The following is a 20884-nucleotide window of genomic DNA, read 5'->3' on the forward strand; positions in this document are numbered from 1 at the left end:
TGGCGTGGCAGTGGCCGAGTGCCCTTTGAATCAGGAAAAAGGCTTTCTTGGTTTCTGAACTGAAGAGGAAAGGCTGTCCAAAGCCAGGATAGGGCCTGGGCCCAGGGGGCTAGAGGGAGGAAATTCTCCCTTCCTCCCTTTGGGGCCTGGGAGGGCTGGACAGGAAGAAGCCTGGGAAGCACTGAATCAGGACCAGGGGCTCCTGTGCCCAGAGGTCCCCACACAGGCTCTTCCCTCCTGCACCCAAGCCCAGGGGACACTAGTGGGCCTGGGGGCTGGGAAGGGGTCAAAGGCCAGGTCCAGGCAGAGGGTGTGTCTAGGAGACGATGGAGGGGGTGGGTAAGGTGAGGTTGCTGCCAAGGGTGGCGACTGACAGGTCCTGCCTGTCTTTGCGTTGTGGAGGGTCTGACCACAGACCCGGGTCCGGCTCTGACCCACCACGGCCCTGCTCTCCCCCAGGAGCCTTCTGTATTCCACTGTATGTGCCCTATGTGCTGACTGGCCGCTGGCCCTTCGGCCGGGGCCTCTGCAAGCTGTGGCTGGTGGTGGACTATCTACTCTGCACGTCCTCCGTCTTCAACATCGTGCTCATCAGCTATGACCGGTTCCTGTCGGTTACCCGCGCTGTGAGTCTGGGATGCGGGTGCCCACGCTCACTCCTGGGGGGAGGTGGTCAGGAGTGGCCCAGAAGGCACCCGGCAGGGGATGTGGACAGTGCCAGGTGAGTTTGGTCCCGCTTGCCTCACTCCTGACATGCCAGGCACTCTGTACAGCCAGCTGCCCACTCAGTAGTCATTTGCTGCCAGTAGACTGGTCCTGGGACAGGCAGGAGGCACCACCTGGACCTGGCATCAGGTGTTCCTGAAGGAAGGGGGTCACTTCAGCCTCCTCTTTGGGGCAGGTGCAGAGTCTTTGGAGCTGAGGGAGGATCTGAGCCAGAGGCCCTTGGTAGCACCCCCCTGCCTTGTGTGTGTGGGTCTGTGTGTATGTGTATGTCTGTGCCTGTGTGTGTGTCTGTGTGTCTCTGTGCATCCCAGAAAGACAGGCATTAGCTCCTGGCTCCACCAGTTCCCCTTGGTGTGAGTGGCCACCATGAGCTGGGGCCCTGGACTGCCTGGGCTCCCATGACAGTGCCACATGGGCATGAGGCTGGCACAGCGGAGCAGAAGTCTCACCGTGCTCGTATGTCTTCTCCTTGATGGCTTTTTTGGGCACCCAAGGGCTCTCTGCTCAGGAGCCACATGTGTCCTATCTAGAAGGGCATGGGACAGAGTGCGAAGAGCATGGGTTTGAGGTCAGTAGGCCTGGGTCGAACCCACTCTGCCCCCTTAGCCGATCCACCTGGTCTGTCCCTCCCTCCCTGAGCCACCCAGAAAGAAAGTGGGGAGAGTAATGGGGGTGTTGTAAAGATTAAATGAGATGACATCCAAAAGATGCCTGACCCAGCATGTCCCCGCAGGTCTCTTACAGGGCCCAGCAGGGCAACACGCGGCAGGCGGTGTGGAAGATGGCGCTGGTGTGGGTGCTGGCCTTCCTGCTGTACGGGCCGGCCATCCTGAGCTGGGAGCACCTGTCGGGCGGCAGCTCCATCCCTGAGGGCCACTGCTACGCGGAGTTCTTCTACAACTGGTACTTCCTCATCACGGCCTCCACGCTCGAGTTCTTCACGCCCTTCCTCAGCGTCACCTTCTTCAACCTCAGCATCTACCTGAACATCCAGAAGCGCACCCGCGACCGGCTGGACGGTGTCCGAGAGGCCACTGGCCCGGAGCCCCGACCAGAAGCCCAGCCCTCTCCGCCAGCCGCACCTGGCTGCTGGGGCTGCTGGCAGAAGGGGCACAGGGAGGCCATGCCACTGCACAGGTATGGCGCCGGGGTCGGCGAGGCGGCCCCTGGCACTGAGGCAGGGGAGGCAGCCCTGGGGGGCAGTGGTGGGGGCACTGCAAACTCGCCCACCTCCAGCTCAGGCAGCTCCTCGCGGGGCACAGAGCGGCCTCGCTCGCTCAAGAGGGGCTCCAAGCCGTCGGCGTCCTCTGCGTCACTGGAGAAGCGCATGAAGATGGTGTCCCAGGGCATCACCCAGCGCTTCCGGCTGTCTCGGGACAAGAAAGTGGCCAAGTCGCTGGCCATCATCGTGAGCATCTTTGGACTCTGCTGGGCCCCATACACCCTCCTGATGATCATCCGGGCTGCCTGCCATGGCCACTGCGTCCCCGACTACTGGTATGAGACATCCTTCTGGCTACTGTGGGCCAACTCAGCAGTCAACCCAGTCCTCTATCCACTGTGCCATTACAGCTTTCGCCGGGCCTTCACCAAGCTGCTGTGCCCCCACAAGCTCAAGGTCCAGCCTCACAGCTCTCTGGAGCACTGCTGGAAGTGAGCTGGCTACCCAGGCCCCTCTGCCCACACCGTGGTTTCTGGGCAGCCGCCGCCTCCTCTTCGGCCCACACTTTTGCCATCTGGCCTCTCTTAGACCACCTGCCTGCCGTGAAGGCAGCTTGGTGGGCTGGCCGAGGACCCTACTGCCTGAACTGGAATGTGAGTGGCTAGCCCTGCCACCCAAATCCTCTCTTCCCCAGGAGGGACAATCTGGGGGTCTTAGCCACAATGTCCACCTCCCCGCAGACAGTGTGGCAACCAGTGGGTCCACCGTTTGCACAGTTACTGCTTGGTGTTCTTCCCAAAGCAAGCGCGTGGCGTGTGCTCCATGCTTTCTACCCAGCCGTTTGCTCCTGCATGTGCACGCACGCCTGCACACACCTGCACACACCTGCACACCTTCCCTTGCTCCAGACCGGCCCGGGCTACCGGCTCTGCAGCCATCTGCCCCTTCTTAAGCCTGGCCCGACTCCTTCAGTCCTCTTTCCTCCAACTATCTCTGCCCCCAAAGTGCCAACAGCTTGCTGCTGTTCTCTGCTTTTCCATTCTGGGTGTTTCAGGAAGACAAAGAAGAGGAAAACACATCTGTGAACTCGATGTTCCTTGGATGTTTAATCAAGAGAGACAAGATTGCAGAGGAGCTCAGGGCAGGATTGGCAGGTGTGGGCTCCCACGCCCTCTTTCCTCGTGCTGCTGTTTCCGGCTGAGCTGCACCAGCTGCTTCTGCCCACCCTGCCCCTGGCTCGGGTGCTGGGCCGGACTGGTGGCTCTGAAAGTGGTCAAAGCCCGGATACCTGCTGTCAGCAGGCTGCCACCCCACTTCCTCTGCTCAACCAGTGTTTCCTGGGGCTGACGGGTCCGAGGGCCCCGGCCTGCCCTGAGGGTCCTGAGGCTTGCAGGGCAGTCAGAGGGACCAGGCCCGGGTGCCCAGTGGAGGGTCCGCTTCGCCACATTCCGTGCGCCCTGTGGCACCCTGCATGCTCCACGCCCCCTGGACCCGTTGAGCCGGCCCTGTAGACTCTGAGGTCCACAGTAAAGTGTATTTTTTTATTGGTGCTGATTCCTGAGGACTTGGGGGGGGGGCTGAAGTGGGGTGCTAGGGAGACACAGGCCACTCTGGGTGTGAGACCCAGGCCTGCCCCTCCCCTGGCCTCAGTGTTCTCTTCCAAGTGGGGGACTGCAGTGGGGAGAAAGCAGCCTGGCTGGCACACCAGGGCTTAATCTTAGTAAGGGGCAGGTGCCCAGCAGTGCCCCCGCTGCTGGACCCCATCACCTGTCCAGGGGACTCATTCTAAGCCTTGAGAATACACCCCAAGCCCCACCTGCCGCAGTCTGCCTGCCCCCAGGAGGAGGTTCTCATCTTTCTTGGCCATGACTTCCATCTGGGAAGCTTCCCCGGGCTCCTGGGGTGGTGCTGAGGGGCGGGGAGGTGGGGGGGGGAAGCAGAGGGAGGGGAAGCATCTCTGGGAGAGAAACCATCCTGCCCAAAGGCCTGGAGGCAGGACTGGGGTGACAATGGAGAGAGGACCTGCATGCGCCCTGGGCTCCTCATGGAGCAGCAGACCTCGGTCTTACCCCAGGAAAGGGGCCAGGGCAGCCCAACTCGTTCCCACACAGAGACGGTGACAGCTGGGCGTGGGTCCCAGGGCCTCTCCACGGCAGAGGCAGGTCAGTGCCGACACCGAGTCCCGCTCTGCAGAGAGAGCCGCCCGGAGACGTGAAGATGACAACCTTGTGGCAGACACCGTACCACCCCAGCTGACGACACCTTTATTTCCCAGGAACCTGGGGAACTCTTCCCGCTGGCACCCGCCCCCTCACACTCTCCCTGTACCATGGGGACCCCTCTGGTCTAGGCAGGCCCCTCCCTAGTGACCAGAGAAAGGGGCTCCCTAGAGCAGTGATGGCGAACCTATGACAGGCGTGTCAGAGGTGACATGAGAACTCATTTTTTTGGTTGATTTTTGTTAAATGGCACTTAAATATATAAAATAAATATCAAAAATATATCTTTGTTTTACTATGGTTGCAAATATCAAAAAATTTCTATATGTGACACAGCACCAGAGTTAAGTTTAGGGTTTTCCAAAATGCTGACTCGCCGAGCTCAAAAGGTTCGCCATCACTGACCTAGAGGCTGTGTGCTGCATGAGTAGAGACAGCGGACACCACCATGTGCGGGGCCCAGAGCTCAGGGAAACCCCTGCAGGTAGCTCTGAAGGCTGAGTGCTGCCTGCACACTAGCCATTGGCCACCCTGCTGGCCCCACAGGACCCAGCCTGAGCCCCCCGCAGGCGCCTGTCCCTCAGCCCAGGGCCGTCCAAGCGAGGACAAAGGACTTGTTCTCCATTCTCTGCAGCAGCGGCGGCGGCGGGCACCTCCCTGCAGACAGCACAGCCAGAGCCCTCACTGCCCCTCCGCCCAGCCCTGCTAAATGGCTACAAATTGGAGGATAAAAGCACAGGCTTTCAAGCAATTTTGCCTTCAATCTCTGGAAAGTGCTGCTCCGCAAGGGGATGGAGGAGGAGAGAAGAAAGTCACCCAGCCCATTGGGCCTGGCCCAGCAGCAAACAAACACACCAGGGGCCTTTCTCCTGAATCCCACACTGGGCCAGAGACAAAGCCCTTCCCCCACCCCCTGCTGCGGATGTTTATTGAGCACCTACTGTGTGCCAGGCTGGCTGCTAGGAGACGCATAAACAAACATCTGGCAGATAAGTGGGGCCACTTCCATGAGATTGGGGGCTGCAGGGCTGTAAGCAGGGCAGAGGCCCCAGAGGAGGGTGGCCCAGCTCACAATCCAAGGGAGCCTCTCGGAGGAGCTGACAGCTCATTCCTTCCACATTCCCTGGGCGACCTGGCTCCCAGCAGGGCACCTGCCAGTTCTCCAGATGCAGGAGGGGCTGTGGCCAGGCTGGAGGGGCTGAGGGTCAGCCCAGGACCAGACAGCCTGCAGCGTCCTCCTGCCTGGGCCCCTCGGGCTGGCACTGGCTGCAGGTGCCCTGTTGTGGCTCTGGAGGTGCCCAGAACAGCTCGTGTGGGGCGAGGGCCCTTTCCAGCCTGGAATAAAGACCCTCAGCTCTCAGGGTGCCCAGCAGGCCACCTCTGATCCTTCCAGAAAAGGCCCAGCTAACCAACACGTCCTTTGGGGAGTCAGGGCCATGATGAGGGAGGGGGGCTTGCTCAGCAGGGACTCTGGAGCCCTGAGCCGTGGGGACCCATGTGGCTGGCCATTACCTCCCTGCATCCCCTATCCCAGCCTGACCCTCATGACTGAGCTTGAGGGTACAAAGAATCCACCAACATTTACTGGAGCACCCCATGTCCTTGTAGCCACCCCATGAGGGGTGCTCACACATCCACTACGTAGACACGAAAACTGGGGCTTCAGAGACAGGGTGATGCACCCAGCCCCCACACTCAGCAGTCAGGGGGGCCAGGACCCCGCTGGGTCCTCCCTTGGGCACCATGGGCAGCGGCACGCGAGGTGGTCCCCGCAGCACTGTGCCCTCATGAAGACCAACTCAGTGCCCCTCTCTCAATGGGGAGCAAAATGATGTCTGGAGGCACGTCCCAGGAGGGCTCCTGAGAGCCTGGGACTAGGCTGTGGGCCGACGGGAGGACGCTGCCCCAGGGAAATGGGCATTGTGTCCAGAGCTAGTGCCCCAGTTTGAAGTTTGTCAGGCAAATCTGAGAGGCACAAACATGTCGTTCAAAAGAGAAAGAAAGAAGGGAAGAAAGGTGGCTTTGGATGAGAGGATGGAGGGGTAACACTGTGGGAACTGCAATGGACTAAAAAGGCATCTGTGACCCCCAAAGTCACACCAAATTTAAACAGGACCAAGTTGATGATCTTTAAATGCAATTTCACTGCTGGGCAATCTTTAAAGTCCAGCAAACCCGGCTCGGAGCTGAGCTGCAGGAGGGCAGCCCTCTGCCTTCTGTCCTCTTCCCGCCCCAGCTGACCCCTCAGCGTGCAGAACCTCAGCTTCCCGAGAGGCCAGAAGGGCAGGCAGTGCTCCTCTCGGGCCTCTCGCTGGTGACCCCGAGGGTCCTCATCTCAGTGGCCGGCATCCCCGGAGGCAGGGCAAGGGGAGCAGCAAGGCCCAGGCCGCAGTGGCTTTCCGTATCTTGCAGGGCGGGGCGGGGCAGGCGGCCCAGCAGGAGGGGAAGGCAGAGCTGTGCCGCTGGCCCTGCTTGTATCTGCTGAAGCCGAGGTGCTTTCCAAGACAGATTTCTAGTCCTGAGCGAGCATGATGCTCTCCCCTGGTTTTCCCAGACCCTTGCGACCCTGTGTGCCCACGGCTCCTGCTGAGGCCCCACTACAACAGAAAAGGAATTAGGAAGGCATGAGCCTCCTCGAAGGGCAAGGGAGGACTGAGAGAGCTTTCCAGGGGTGGGCAGGGTGGGGACCTTGTGGGGGGTGGGGACAGGGCAGCTGCTGCCCCCTGGGGAGCCCTGCCCCTAGACACGGGAACTCTGAAAATTAGGCTGGAAACGGGAATTTAGGAAACCCCGCATCCTGAAGCTTAGGTCCCCATCCTCAGACCTGCTTCCAGAGAGGCAACCAGGTGACAGCCACTGTGGCCAGAGACAGGACCCAGAGGCAGAGAAAATGAGGCCAGTAAACGCAGGGCAGCTCCTGGACCAGATCTGCGCCTTGCGCCACTGTGCACACGGCCAGCCTCACATGCAGACCCAGGTCACTGGGGCGAGGGGCAGGGAGACGTGAGAAAGCAAAGTCCTTTTCAATGGATGAGATGTGGATGGAGGTGCCCAGACTGCAATGAAGAAACAGCTGAACAGCCTCAGGACAGATGACTCACAGAAATGGCCAGAGGGGTGGCAGGGGGCAGGAGCAGCGGCGGCACAGGATGTGAGGCACTCGGCACCCACCACTTGCCCTTTACAAATACCTTCAAAGTAAAGGAAACCTGGACGCAGCTAACACAGGCCACCATTCACTCCTTCATTCCCCAGACGTCTGTCGTGCCTTCTCTGTGCAGGGTCCCTGGGTCCCGAGGCTGCCGGGACACAGCCGGAACAGGGCGAGACCCTGCCCTCGGCGTGCTCCTGGAGGGAAGGCACATCTTCCTGGGCAGCCACCGAGACACAGGCCTTGGGCAACGGCCTGTGTCCTGTGAAAGCCTGTGGGCCTGAGCGAGCGACCAGACGCAGACACCACCTCTGGTTGTAGAACACAGGGCCCTGGCGTGCAGACAGGGAGCAGGACAGGGCTCGTGCCCTCCCACGCACTCGAACTCCTGAATAGCCTCTCAGCGATGACTGCCACTCGCAGAAGACACCTAGGCCCAGGCCCCTTCTCCTGATTCCTCCCGTCCCCTCCATTCCTCCCTGAAGGGCCCTTGGGGACAGGTCAGAAGCATTAGATTTTATTTGGGGAAACAGTGGCTGCAGAGTGCGCTAGTGGATGAGCTAGTGGGCAGCAGTGCGCCACCCTCACCGGTCCCCTGCGCCAGTGGGCAGGGTGGCTTATGGAGCATCCAGCCTCTTAGCTGCTACCACTCGGCAGAGACAGACGCTCCATGGACTAGCTGGCCTGGCCTCTGGGGTTCTCTGCGCTGACAATAGGCTGGTGGTAGGTGCAGGCCCAGCAGTCTCTCTGATCCCTGCAGGGACAGCGAAGGGGGGACCCAGCCCATGTCCTCTCGGAGCCAGGCCACCATCAGCTAATAACTCTCTGCACAGATGAGCGTTAGAAGCTGCGTCTCCGGCCGGATATTGGGTGCATTCAGTCGTGAAGTCAATGCCATGTTCAGCTCCCAGAGCTTGGCGCAGTCTGAGGACAACAGGGGAGGCGCCTCAGTGCTCAGATGGCGGCATCCGAGCAGAGCATGGCGCCTGTCCCCGGCTGCTCTGCAGGGTGTGGGGACAGCCAAGGACTCTCATGTCCAGCGTGACAGCTGCTCACGTGTGGGCTGGCACTTAGGAACCGGACGGTGCCTCTGGCTCATATCCGGCTGTGCTGGCTCCCTGCACACAGGGCAGCATGGTTCCTACTACTCAGGGGATAGCTCCGGGACAAGCCCCTCTCAGGGTGCCAGAGAGCAGGCTGAGGGTGCAGGAAGCACCGGGAGCAGGCTGCCGGGGCCTTAGAGGCCTGAGCTGAGTGGGAAGGTGCCACCTGTAGCTCCTACCGCAAAGAGCCACATGCTACCACCTGAGCGGCTGGTGGCCCTGCGCCAGGTTGGCAGCCGTGTGCTCATCATGCAGCTCCTTGATGCGCAGCAGCAGCTCCTCCAGGTTCTCACCCGTGACCGCCGACAGGGCGATGGCCTTCTCGCCCAGGTGGGCCTGCAGCGTCGGCAGGTTGGCTCGCGCCTGAGGGAGGTCAATCTTATTGGCGACGACGACATGGGGCCGCTCAGACAGGCCTTGCTTGTACTTCTCCAGCTCGTACTTCAGGTCCTCGACTTGGGTCCAGGGCTCTGGCGCTGCCAGGTCCACCACGAACAGGAGGAAGCCGCAGCGCTCGATGTGCCTGAGGAAGGCCAACCCCAGGCCTCGGTTCTGGTGCGCGCCTCGGATGATGCCCGGCACGTCGGCCACTGCGGAGACAGAGCAGGGGGCCGGGCCACCTCCGGCCCGTTCCCCGAGGTCTAAGACTTTCCTTTCAAGGAACACCTTAAACCCACGTCGATTGAGTTACTGACTCGGTGACTCATCAGGCCAATTGCCACGAAGGCATTTCAGCTTTGAGTTTCACAAGACGCTTGGAAACATTTGGGTGACAGGCACAGTGACAGATCCATCTCATAAGGAACATTTATTCACTGGAATTACACATTCCAGTCTTTCTGGCTTCAAAAATGATTTTAAAAGGAGGACCCTGCTTCCTGTAACCCATTAATAATTTGATTACTGATAGATTTGATTATCACAGAGTACCTGGTGAATGGAAAGTGCCATAGAAACAGAGCTACCTACCAGCAGGCTTGCTATTTTTAATGGGTACGTTATCTTCTGGGGAAAGTTTCCTTATCTCAGAATGGTAATGGGAAAGCTTTAAAATCACAGCGGGCTCCATGACTGGCACTGCTGAGTTCCCAAGCGGAAGGGGAGTAGAGGCAGCAGGAAGGAACAGCCTTCCCAGGTCAGAAATTTACATTCTAATTCCTGGTTGCACCCACAGACGTCGGCATCGGGTGGGATGAAAGTGTAAACCCTAACTAATGGCCACAGAATCACAACTGTTCACTTAGGAAAAATGATGCTGCTTTTCAGGCAGAAAGCTGCTTGCTAACGGTTCCGAATGACCCACCTCACAACCCCCACCTTCGGGAGGTCTACCTGCTACTTGCTGGTGGTCCTCATAGTGCACAATGCCCACGTGGGGATTCAAGGTCGTGAACGGGTAGGCAGCCACGGCGGGCTTTGCATTTGAAATGGCCTGGAGAAGCGAGGACTTGCCTGCGTTGGGGAATCCGACCTGCAAGACAGGGGGATGTGCTACCATTTCCTCCATCTGGGACAGACCGAGATCGGGGTGAATCTCAGGATTGGGAACCACACAGGTGAGGGCATAGCCCCTGTTCAAGGTCACAGGAGGCCAACTGGGGTGAGTTGCCCCTCTCCTGCAGGCTGGTGGCATACCCCATCCACTAGAAACCACTTTTCCACAGCGCAGTGTGCAAAGCACCCCCTCCTCCCACTGGGGCTCAGTGATACCCACCATGCCAGCGTGGGCCATGGTCTTGAGCTCCAGGAAGAGTTCCCGCTCCTGCCCAGGCTCCCCAGAGGTGCAGGTGACGGGCGCGCGGTTATCGTTGGCCAGGAAAAAGCGGTTGCCCTTTCCTCCTGCCCCGCCCAGAGCGGCCACATACTCATCCCCGGGGCGTGAGAGGTCAGCCACAACTTTGTTTCCCTCCTTTACTAAAGTGCCCATGGGGACCTGAAAAATAATGAAGCATTTGTCGGGGAGCAGAAAGACAATGGCCAGACCAGGTGCTTTCTGTTTGGGAGGGGGTGCAGGGTGGGACCCAGCGAGGAGCCCCTCCAGAGCCACTGAGTTCCAGGAGACAGGTCCCAGCCCTCCAAGGATTTCACGGGCTGGCGGCACCCCTGGGAACTGTGCACACGGCTTTTCAAACCGTGTTTCTAACCCATGAGGTGAGCTGATGCAGCAGAAACGCTGAGCTAACAGAGTGCTCAGAGGGCCCGAGAGAGTGGGGACAGCGGGTGGCTCCTGGGCCAAGGTGAGACAGACTGGGGACCTGTGGGTTCCCTTTTTGTAAAATGTAATGATTTTGAGACTTAAAAAAAAATATCACCGGAGGAGTGAGGATATCTTTTCCATTGATTTTTAGAGAGTGGAAGGGAAAGGAGGTGGAGGGGGTGGTGTGAAGGAGAGAGAGAAAGGGAGAGAAATATTGATGTGAGGAAGACACATAGATTGGTAGCCTCCTGCTCGAGCCCCATCTGGGGCGGGGGACTGAACCTGCAACCAAGGTACATGCCCTTGACCAGCAATCGAACCCGCAACCCTTCAGTCCTCAGGCCAATGCTCTAACCACCGAGCAAATCCTGCCAGGGCGATTTTGTGACTTTTTCAACACGTCATACAGCACATGGTATAAAAATCAGTACAAAGTCCAGGCTGAGATTTGCTCTGTGGGAGATGTCTGTGTGGTTCAGGCCATGGGCCCCTGTGGACCACAGCTGGGAACCTGAGGAGCCTGAAGGTCTGGACTTGGGGCAGGGCATGCTCTGCAGATGGGGCTTACCCGGACATAGAGGAGAGCGCCACTTCGCCCGAAGCAGTTTTTCCTGCCACCGTCTTCTCCATCAAAGCCCTGGTACTGGGACAGGACCGAGGACAGTGACTTGAGTTGTCGGTCGACTAAAAGAGAGAACCTTCATGTTCGTGTTAAAAACAAAATCGGGCCCTCGCTGGTTTGGCTCAGTGGATGGAGCGTTGACCTGTGGACCAAAGGGTCCCGAGTTCGATTCCAGTCAAGGGCACGTATCTCGGTTGCTGGCTCCTCCCTCACTGGGCCCTGAATGGGACTTGTGCAGGAGGCAACCAATCGATGTGTGTCTCTCACATCAATAAATATTTCTGTCTTTCCCTCTCTCTTCCACTCTCTCTAAAAATCAATGGAAAAGCCCTAGCCAGTTTGGCTCAGTGAATAAAGCATCGGCCTGCGGACTCAAGGGTCCCGGGTTCGATTCTGGTCAAGGGCATATGCCTGGGTTGCAGGCTCCATCCCCAATAGGGGGTGTGCAGGAGGCAGCCGATCAATGATTCTCATCATTGATGTTTCTATCTCTTTCTCCCTCTCCCTTCCTCTCTGAAATCAATAAAAATATATATATATTTTAAAAAATCAATGGAAAATTATCCTTGGGTGAGGATTAAAAAATAATAACTAAAAATAGTCTCCATAACAATAGTGCTAACAATTTAAAAAATAGATAAAATACAAGTCTACTTTAAAAAAAAACCCAAAATCGGCCAAGACTGGTTTGGCTCAGTGGATAGAGCATTGGCCTGCAGACTGAAAGGTCCCAGGCCCGATTCCGATCAAGGGCATGTACCTTGGTTGCGTGCGCACCCCCAGTGGGAGGTGTGCAGGAGGCAGCTAGTCGATGTTTCTCTCTCATCGATGTTTCTGACTCTCTGTCTCTCTCCCTTTCTCTCTGTAAAAAATCAATAAAAATATATTTTTAAAAAAAACAACAAAAAAACAAAATCGGCTGCATATTGTTAACTTTCTTTAGTCTAGTTCCGGAACATTAGGAATGCACATGGAAACAGAACAAAGCCAGAGCAGAAGTTACTAAAGTAGCAAAGTGATATTTTAAAAAGCTATAAATTCTTATCTTCTTTCAAAAAAGTACTACAATTTCTGAAAAATTCAAAATTACCCACAATGTTATCAATTTTTAAATAGCTACACTTTATTAGTTGGGAATGTTTCCAATTTAAAAGTAGTTACATTTTATTGTTCTGATATCTACTAAGTTTCCAGTGCTAAAAATGTGCTGAGTAATCAATACCCTCCCACCAGCATTTACGGAGATGGTAGCATACATTTATCCTCTGACTGTCTTACTATAATGTTAGGTTTCCTGATAGTAAGATATCTCTGTGTACCTGAAATTCTTTTTAAAACCCACTATCAAAGTTGGGTTTGGGTGCATTATTTAAATGTAAACATTCACATAATTTAACAAAAATGATGCCCATACATCAACTTCTGAATTCAAATTCCTGTCAGGATGAGAAGGTGGAAACTTTCTGCCCCAACATGTGCAGACACAGTGGTCCTGCCCAAGCTGCCCCTCAGAGCACCTGCCTCTCAGGATGATGTGGCCACCGTTGCCTCCATCGCCACCATCGGGACCCCCAAACTCCTTCCGGGGCTCACTGTGGAAGCAGCTCACCCCGTCGCCTCCGCGTCCCCCTCGGACAAGCACCCGGCGATGGTCCACAAAATGCCTTTTCTGCAGAGAGCACAGACCCGGTTCGTCACGAATGCTGCAATCCTCTAGCCAAGCAGCCCCGGAGCACCTTTCTCACTGCCGTGCTTTCAAATTAGAGGTCAATGATGCTACTATCACTAACCTCTGCTAAAATGCAAATGTAAGAACAGTTCCCACAGACGTGCAGAGTGAGGAAACAGTTCCCACAGACGTGCAGAGTGAGGAAACAGTTCCCACAGACGTGCAGAGTGAGGAAACAGCTCCCACAGACGTGCAGAGTGAGGAAAACATACTCAGTGACAGACTCAACATGCCCAACTTGAGGAAACAGGTTTAGAAAATATTCCTGAAACAAGGCGTCATCTCAGCTTTTTCAAACAGAAACATCACTGAAGGGCATCTCCTCGGCCTGCCTGAATAGGGCTCATTTGTAAACTCAGCGATGCAGAGAGCGCTCCTATGGGAGGGTGGATGTCTCTCCAGGTCTCTTCAGTTCCAGCTAAAGAACTGAAACCAAGCAGGGGACTGTTGAATAGCTATTGGCTCCAACAACAAGTTCAGCTACCCAAGAAGCCAGGGCGAGGCACCAAGGTGCCACCCAGCAGGCCATCCTGTCCTGGGAGTCCACCTGCTTCCTGCGCTGTGCAGAGACAGACTGGCCAGCACCTGGCCCTCCACCAGACCCAGGGCATCTGCCCCTCCACCTGATACACAGATTGTTGTTTTAAGAAAGCACAAATATTTTCAGAATTTTTGGCACCACCAACCATGAATTACTATTTTTAAAACTTAGCATATAATTTTGCTGTATGCCAACATGCAAAATCCATCCAATGGATGCCTAGCTGCTGTGGCTCAGTGGTTGAGCGTTGATCTACGAACCAGGAGGTCATGGTTCAATTCCCAGTCAGGGCACATGCCCATGTTGTGGACTCGATCTCCAGTGGGGGGCGTGCAGGAGGCAGCCAATCAGTGATTCTCTTTCATCACTGATGTTTCTCTCTCTCTTTCCCTCTCCCTTCCTGACATCAATAAAAATATACACACTGACGAGCACATGGAGGTAAAGCCCGGCTCCATTTTCTCCGCTGGGCAAAGACAGTGCTACGGACACTGCTCTGAGCACCGGCGCTTCTCCAAGGAAGTTCTGCTGATCTGGAGCCCCGCTGGGGAGGAAATGAGGTGGGGCTGTCCTTGAATAAAGTAAAGCACACTCATGTTTGTTTTTTCTCACTCATGTTTTACATGGTAAGTTTCATTTCATCATTTTCAAGTCCTACCTGTGTCCCTTCAATCATATAATCAGGACAGATGGAGACACGACAACGAGAACTCACAACAATGCCTGTGAGAGGGAAGCTTCAGATCAGTTCCTTCCCGGTCAGGTCTCACCAGTTTTTTCTCGGAGAGCAGTTTCTTTCTGGAGGGTTCCTTGGCACAGTCCGCACAGCTGAGCGAGAGCAGCCGGGGGGCAGTGCACTGCAGGAGCCGGCCCAGGGCCCAGTGCCCCAGGCCCTCCAACGCGCTCCGGGATCCTGCGGAGAACAGCCTCCCAGGCATCATGGCTTCCTAACAAAAGTCAAATTGGCAAAATAAGGTCCCTGGTTTACACGTGAACTTCAAACAAACTAAAATCTCATGGATGTTTTTGGAACAAATAAGTAACTGCAGACTATGACTTTCTCCTGTCACTTGCCATGCTGGACCCTGAGTCATGAAGAGTCACCTGCCCCGTCGGCCTAGGCTACCTGGGGCCAGGTTTGTGTAGACAGGGTTTGTCATTAAACCTCTCTCGACCCTGGAAACACTCCCCCATCGAATACCAAGTATCTGCTAAATGAAACTATGACAGGAAATCGAAGCCTAAAATAAAAATTCCTGAAAAAATTAAAGCACCATTTACACAAATGCTGCGCTATTATCTTGTGCAGTTTAAATGTCAAACTGGAGATGAAACAGCTCTTCTAACTAAGCCAATAGGTAGAAGAAATCAAAATCAAAATATTTTGACCCAAGTGATCATCCAAAGTTTATGGGATGCAGGTCATGTAGTGCTCAGAGGGTAACTTACAGTCGTCCCTCCTCCCCATCCACGGGGACAGAGGCCAAGACCTGAGTCCTCGGATAGTACCAAACCCTATAGACACTATGTTTCTTCCCATATATACCTATATATGCCTATGATAAAGTTCAATTAATAAATTAGACACAGTATAGGATTAACAACAATAATGATAAAATAGAGCCATTGTAACAAAATGCTATAAGGTCATGTGACGTGCTGTCTGGTGGTGTCTCTGTCTCTGCGATAACCAAGGTGGCTACTAAGTGACTAATGGGGATGTGGAGACCTAGACAAAGGGGCGGGACAGCAGCAAAAAATTCCATCACGCTGCTCAGAACAAGGTGCAATTTAAAACTTACGAATTGTTTATTTCTGAAATTTTCCATTTAACATTTCTTTTTAAAATTTATATTTTTATTAATTCCAAAGAGTAAGGGAGAGGGAGATAGAAACATCAATGATGAGAACCACTGATCAGCTGTCTCCTGCACGCCCCCTAGGTTGACACTCAATCACTAAGCCACACTGTCCAGGCAACATTTTTTTTTTTTAAAGAGAACCAACTCTATTTTTAAACAACATGTTCTTATTGATTTTTAGAGAGACGGATAGAGAGATAGAAACATCGATGAGACAGAAACATCATGGATTGGCTGCCTCGTGCACACCCCCTACTGGGGGATCAAGTCCACAACCTGGGCATGTGTCTGGACCAGGAGTGGAACCAATGACCGCTTGGTTCCTGGATTGATGCTTATCCACTGAGCAACACTGACCAGGCCTACAGTTAACATTTCTGAATGTCAGCTGACCTCGGGTAACTGAAACCTTGGAAAGTAAACTGTGGGTAAGTGGCAACCACCATAGCTGTAAATGCTTCTCTTAGTAATTGAAGAAAGGTCTAAAATTAGTGATGTAAGGTTCTAAGTCCAGAAACCAGAAAGAAAAAAGCAAAGTAAACAGAAGGAAAGAAATAATAAAAACCAGAAACAAATGAAACAGAAAACTGACAACGGAAAACATACGGCAGCCCTGACTGGCCTGTTGAAAACACACATGGAAAACCACATGTGAGAAGATGGTCCTGTGGTGAGGGAGGCAGAGACGGGAGCGGGTCAGCTGTGAGACCAGGAGCACCAGGAATGGCTGCTGCAACCCCGGACAAGGCTCGACCCAGAGTCTTAAAGGGAGCATGGCCCTGCTGACACCTTGACTTTGGCCTTCTGGCACCCAGACTGTGAGAGAATAAACGTCTGGTTCTTTGTCACGGCGGCCCTATGAAACTAAGATTGACAGCTCAACAACTGACGGAATGATTTGCTTGTGCTTCAGTTTTTTGTAAAATGGGGATCATAACTGGTACTTAACCTTGTAGGATTGTGAGGATTAAATGACTTAATGGTGTGAAACCTAATCTTCTATAACAATAAAAGCGTAATATGCTAATTAGACTGGCCATTCTTCCAGACGACCTTCCCGATGAAGCCAGGGCTGTGAGGGAGGGCCTGGGTCCCGGGGGCCTGCTTGCTGGCGGCCGGAGGGAAGCCCAGTTTGGATCCCAGGTGCTGGAGGGAAGCCTGGGTCCCGGGTGCCAGAGGGAAGCTGGTGCTGACAGCTGGGGGAAGGAAGGCCTACTCTTGCACCAATTTCATGCATCAGGCCTCTAGTAAACAATAAACACTAGCCCTAGGCAGTTTGGCTCAGTGGATAGAGTGTAGGCCGGCAGACTGAAGGGTCCCTAGTTGGATTCCAGTCAAGGGCACAGGCCCAGGTTGCAGACTCGATCCCCAGTAGGGGGTATGCAGGAGGCAGCAGATCAATGATTCTTTCGCATCATTGATGTTTCTATCTTTCTCCCTCTTCCTTCCTCTCTCAAATCAATAAAAATATATTAAAAAAATCAATGGAAAAATATCCTCGGATGAGGATTAACACACACACACACACACACACACACACTAAAATAAACAATAAAAATAAATAAATAAAATATAAGCAGAGTTGCCCTAACTGGTTTTGCTCAGTGGTTAGAGCATTGGCCTGCGGACTGAAGGGTCCCAGGTTCGATTCCAGTCAAGGGCATGTACCTTGGTTTCGAGCACATCACCAGTAGGGATCAATAAAATATATTTAAAAAAATAATATATATATACACACACACACACACACACACACACATATATATGCAGAGTGGACAAACCCCGGATGCTAGAGGGATCAAGGAAGTAAGAGGACACAAACCACAAGGCCAGGAACATAAAAAATGTCACCTGAGCCCTGGCTGGTGTGGTTAAATGATTAGAGCAGTGGTTCTCAACCTTTCTAATGCCGCGACCCTTTAATACAGTTCCTCATGTTGTGGTGACCCCCAATTTCATTGTTACAAATTGAACATAATTAAAGCATAGTGACTAATCACAAAAACAATATGTAATTATGTGTTTTCCGATGGTCTTAGCCGACCCCTGTGAAAGGGTCGTTCGACCCACAGGTTGAGAACCGCTGGATTAGAGCATCAGCCTGCGCATCAAAGAGTCTCGGGTTTGATTCCGGGTCAAGGGCAGGGCACATACCTGGGTTGCAGGTTTGATCTCCTGCAAAGGCAACCAATCAATGTGTCTCTCTCACATTGATGTTTTTCTTTCTTTCTCCCTCCTCCCTCCCTCCCTTCCACTCTCCCTAAAAATCAATGGAAAAAATAATATTTTCGGGTGAGGATTAACAACAACAAAAAGGGGTCACCCGCATGAGCCCTGCAGGCATCAAAGGGCAAGAGAACACCAAGGAACCACTTGTGCCTCAAACTCAGCAAGTTCCTGAAAAATGCACCTTACCACAAAGACAGAAGAAGAAATAAAAACAAAACAAAAAAGAAAAAAAACCCATAAAGAAAACAGAGAAGAAACAGAAAATGTCAATCACTCGTAACTACTAAAGGAGTTGAATTTGTTATTAAAGAACATTCCCCATAAGAAAACTCCAGACTCAGGCTGCTTTACTGGTAAATTCCATCAAACATCCCAGAAGTAGTAACAGCGGTCTCACATGAACCTTCTCAGAAAACGGAAGACGTGAGACTACACCCAAACCATGTCATGAGGCCAGAGACGCCCCAATACCCAGCTGACATTACGGGAAAGGAAATGATCGTGAATACAGAGGCAAACAATCCCAGCAACGTCGTGTCCAACTGCGTCCTGCACATCACACTGCAGGACCAAGCAGGGTGACGCTGGGACACGAGGCGCCATCAGCAGCGGGATCCCACACTGACTGTCACATCTGGCAAAGCCCGCACCTACTCCCGAGCAGGGAAATGAAGTGTCACTGGGAAGGGAAGGGGACACTGTCAGACTGACAGAGGCCACAGCCAACACCACACTGACTGGAGAAAGACTGAAGGATGCCCTTGCCTACCTACCCCTTCTGTGTGACACTGTCTTTTAGACACTGTAATAAAGAATTTTTTTAAAGGAATTTCTTTTTAAAAAATATTTTTTTATTGATTTTAGAAAGAGGGATTGAAACATTGATGAGAGAGAAACATCAGTTGGCTGCCTCCTGTACGCCCCCTACTGGGGATCAAGCCCACACCCCAGCATGTGCCCTGACCAGGAATCAACCGGGGACCTCTCAGTGCACAGGATGACACTCAAATGACTGAGTCACACCAGCCAGGGCTGCAATAAAGAATTTTTTTTTAAAAAAGTAAAGACAAAATATAGGTCTGATTTTTTCCATAGAAATCTACAAAACCTGATTAGAATTAATAAATGAACCAAGCAAGGTTGCAGGTTACAAGATTAACACACACAAATCAATTGTATTCTTATATACAAGCAGCAAACAACTGCATTGGCAGTAACACTAGTTACAAAAAGTTCCTGGACATAAGTTCAACGATAAACATTCGAAACCCCTGCCTCACTCTCTGCAGCATTCTATCCTTGGCATCGTTCAGGAATTAGGTCATCTAGTCCTCATAACAATTCTGTAAAGAAAATGAGGAAACTGAGACAAGGTAAAATGACCTACCCAAGGCCGTGCTGCTGTGAGATGGGACAGGCTGAAGTGGAGTATGAAAACAGGTTGTTAAAGGAAAAACAACAACTCACCGATCACCAACACTGCATGCAGCTAAGCCCGCTGGCAAGCGATGCCATCTGTGCCGAGGTGGCAGAAACCAGGCTTCCCCGCCCTGGCAACATGAAACCTGAAGATGGACTGCAGAAAAGGTGAACAGTGACAAAGCCAACCAGAAACCTGGCCGCCCACCTGGCCTAACTTGGAGTACATCCCCCTTCAGCCCTTCGATCTCTGTTTGGAAAACCCACTGAACCAGTACCTGCCAGGTGAACCATTCAGCTGTGTCTCACACTGTTACTTGGTCTTCATTTTCCTTCTAATGCTGTACCTGTGCTGTCCAATAAGCTACCCATTGGCCACATGTGGCTACTAAATTTAAATCAATTAAAAAACTTGAAAATGTAAAAACTCAGTCATTCAAGCCACATTCCAAGCACTCACGGCCACATGTGGCCAGTGGGCACCAAACTGGACAGCACAGATGGGAATGTGTCCACCTCAACACGTTTACCTGGCCAGGTGAGCAGAGTACAAAAGATGAGACTGTGCGTACAAAAGCCCTGGTCCAAGTTGGACGAACTTTGATTCCAGGATGGGGCTTTAGAAAGACTCGAGAGCCCAGCCGGTGTGGCTCAGTGACCGTCGACCCATGACCATTCCTGGTCAGGGCACAGGCCCGGGTTGCAGGCTCAAGCCCAGTAAAGGGTGTGCAGGAGGCGGCTGATTCTCCCTCATCATTGATGTTTCTTTCTAGCCCTCTCTCCCTCTCCTTGAAATGAATAAAACCAAAAACCATTTCTTTTTTTTTAAATAAAGACTGGAGAGTCACACGGCAAGGGCTACGCTTCAGATATAGCTACTTTGTTCCCTAAAGTGTGAAGTTCAGTTCTACTGGGCCATGGGAGTTATTATTGCCAGGAACCTCAGCCTGACCTTGTACAGAAACTTTTATATTTATTCCTTACAATAACTGTATGAGCGGGCAGTAGTGCACATGGGTGTCCTGCTGCTTCGAGGACCTGCCCCTGGGCTCCCGATCTCTGGCAGAGACTGGAGGAGCAGGAGGCCAGGAGGGTGACTTCCCTGCCCCGCTCGATCCCTAGATGGCACTGCTGTCTTCTGTAACTGCCCCTCCCCTTGTGCCTTGCTGTCTAGGGGTGGAAGCAACTCCAATGTCACCCCTCCAGGTTAAAACACCACCTCTACCGTTTCCCCACTCTCCCTTCAGAAACCCTCCTTAAATTCTCCTATGTGATGGGGCCATGATTCCTGACCCTGACATTTTTTATGCCAATTTTAGAGCAGGGGAGGCTGGGGCTCCGAGGTGAAGCAGCTGGCCCAAGTCACAGTGTCCTCTGGCCTCCCGGTAGGAACCTTCCAAGTGAAGTATGCACACACAACCACTTCCCAAGGTTAACTTCAAAGGAGCCAGCGTTCTGCTTCTTAACGTTGGCTGTGCTCTCTTTGCTTAAACAGATCTGAGAGCAAACTTGCATTTAGGAGAATCGCGTTCTGCCTCCCCTACCTCCTTTCCGCGGGGTCCTCGCCTTCACAAAACAAAGGCACCCTCTGGGACTCCCGTCCTCGCCCGCCGGCCGGTGAGCAGAGAGCGGACCCAGTAAACTCGCCTCCCTGCAAACGGCAGCCGTGTGAGCGAGTTCACTGGAAAACCACCCAGCGGTCGAGGGCTGCACTTGCAATAACACTTCAATGAAATGTTCATAAAAACCGGTGTGTGCTAACGCTGTTCTGTGCCACTAACAATTATAAAGAAGCATCCAGAAGACAATGTTTAGTATTTAGGTCCGTGCGTCAAAGGAAGTATCTGAGCTCCTTAAATTGGGTGCATGAACGCGGGGACGGGAGGAGCTGGGGGCCGTTCGTAGGGCCCCGCGGAAGGCGCAC

The 20884-nt window shown here is 53.4% G+C and overlaps 2 protein-coding genes across 6 annotated transcripts; one reads left to right on the top strand and one right to left on the bottom strand.

Annotated features, from left to right (window-relative positions):
• Positions 1–6: 6 nt before the first annotated feature.
• Positions 7–3438, top strand: HRH3 (histamine receptor H3). Its single transcript, XM_014532855.1, has 2 exons — positions 7–626; positions 1460–3438. Exons 1-2 carry the CDS (start codon positions 327–329, stop codon positions 2381–2383), a joined length of 1224 nt encoding a protein of 407 aa, XP_014388341.1. The 5' UTR covers positions 7–326; the 3' UTR covers positions 2384–3438.
• A 4321-nt stretch (positions 3439–7759) lies between these two features.
• MTG2 (mitochondrial ribosome-associated GTPase 2) lies at positions 7760–20879 on the bottom strand. Of its 5 annotated transcripts, none has more exons than XM_005885588.2 (8): positions 20505–20879; positions 19009–19117; positions 14221–14397; positions 12702–12849; positions 11127–11242; positions 10076–10294; positions 9694–9832; positions 7760–8951 (listed from the first exon to the last, which is right to left on the bottom strand). In XM_005885588.2, the coding sequence occupies exons 3-8, from the start codon at positions 14389–14391 to the stop codon at positions 8557–8559; spliced, it is 1188 nt and encodes a 395-aa protein (XP_005885650.1). In that variant the 5' UTR covers positions 14392–14397; positions 19009–19117; positions 20505–20879; the 3' UTR covers positions 7760–8556. The 5 variants fall into 5 exon arrangements, with proteins under 5 accessions (XP_005885650.1, XP_014388305.1, XP_014388306.1 ...); XM_014532819.1 differs by having other exon boundaries at positions 7760–8981; XM_014532820.1 differs by lacking the exon at positions 20505–20879 and adding an exon at positions 19239–19642 and having other exon boundaries at positions 7760–8981.
• Positions 20880–20884: the final 5 nt, after the last annotated feature.

This window comes from Myotis brandtii, unplaced genomic scaffold (assembly GCF_000412655.1).
Source record: "Myotis brandtii unplaced genomic scaffold, ASM41265v1 scaffold915, whole genome shotgun sequence".
Lineage (NCBI taxonomy): Eukaryota > Metazoa > Chordata > Mammalia > Chiroptera > Vespertilionidae > Myotis > Myotis brandtii.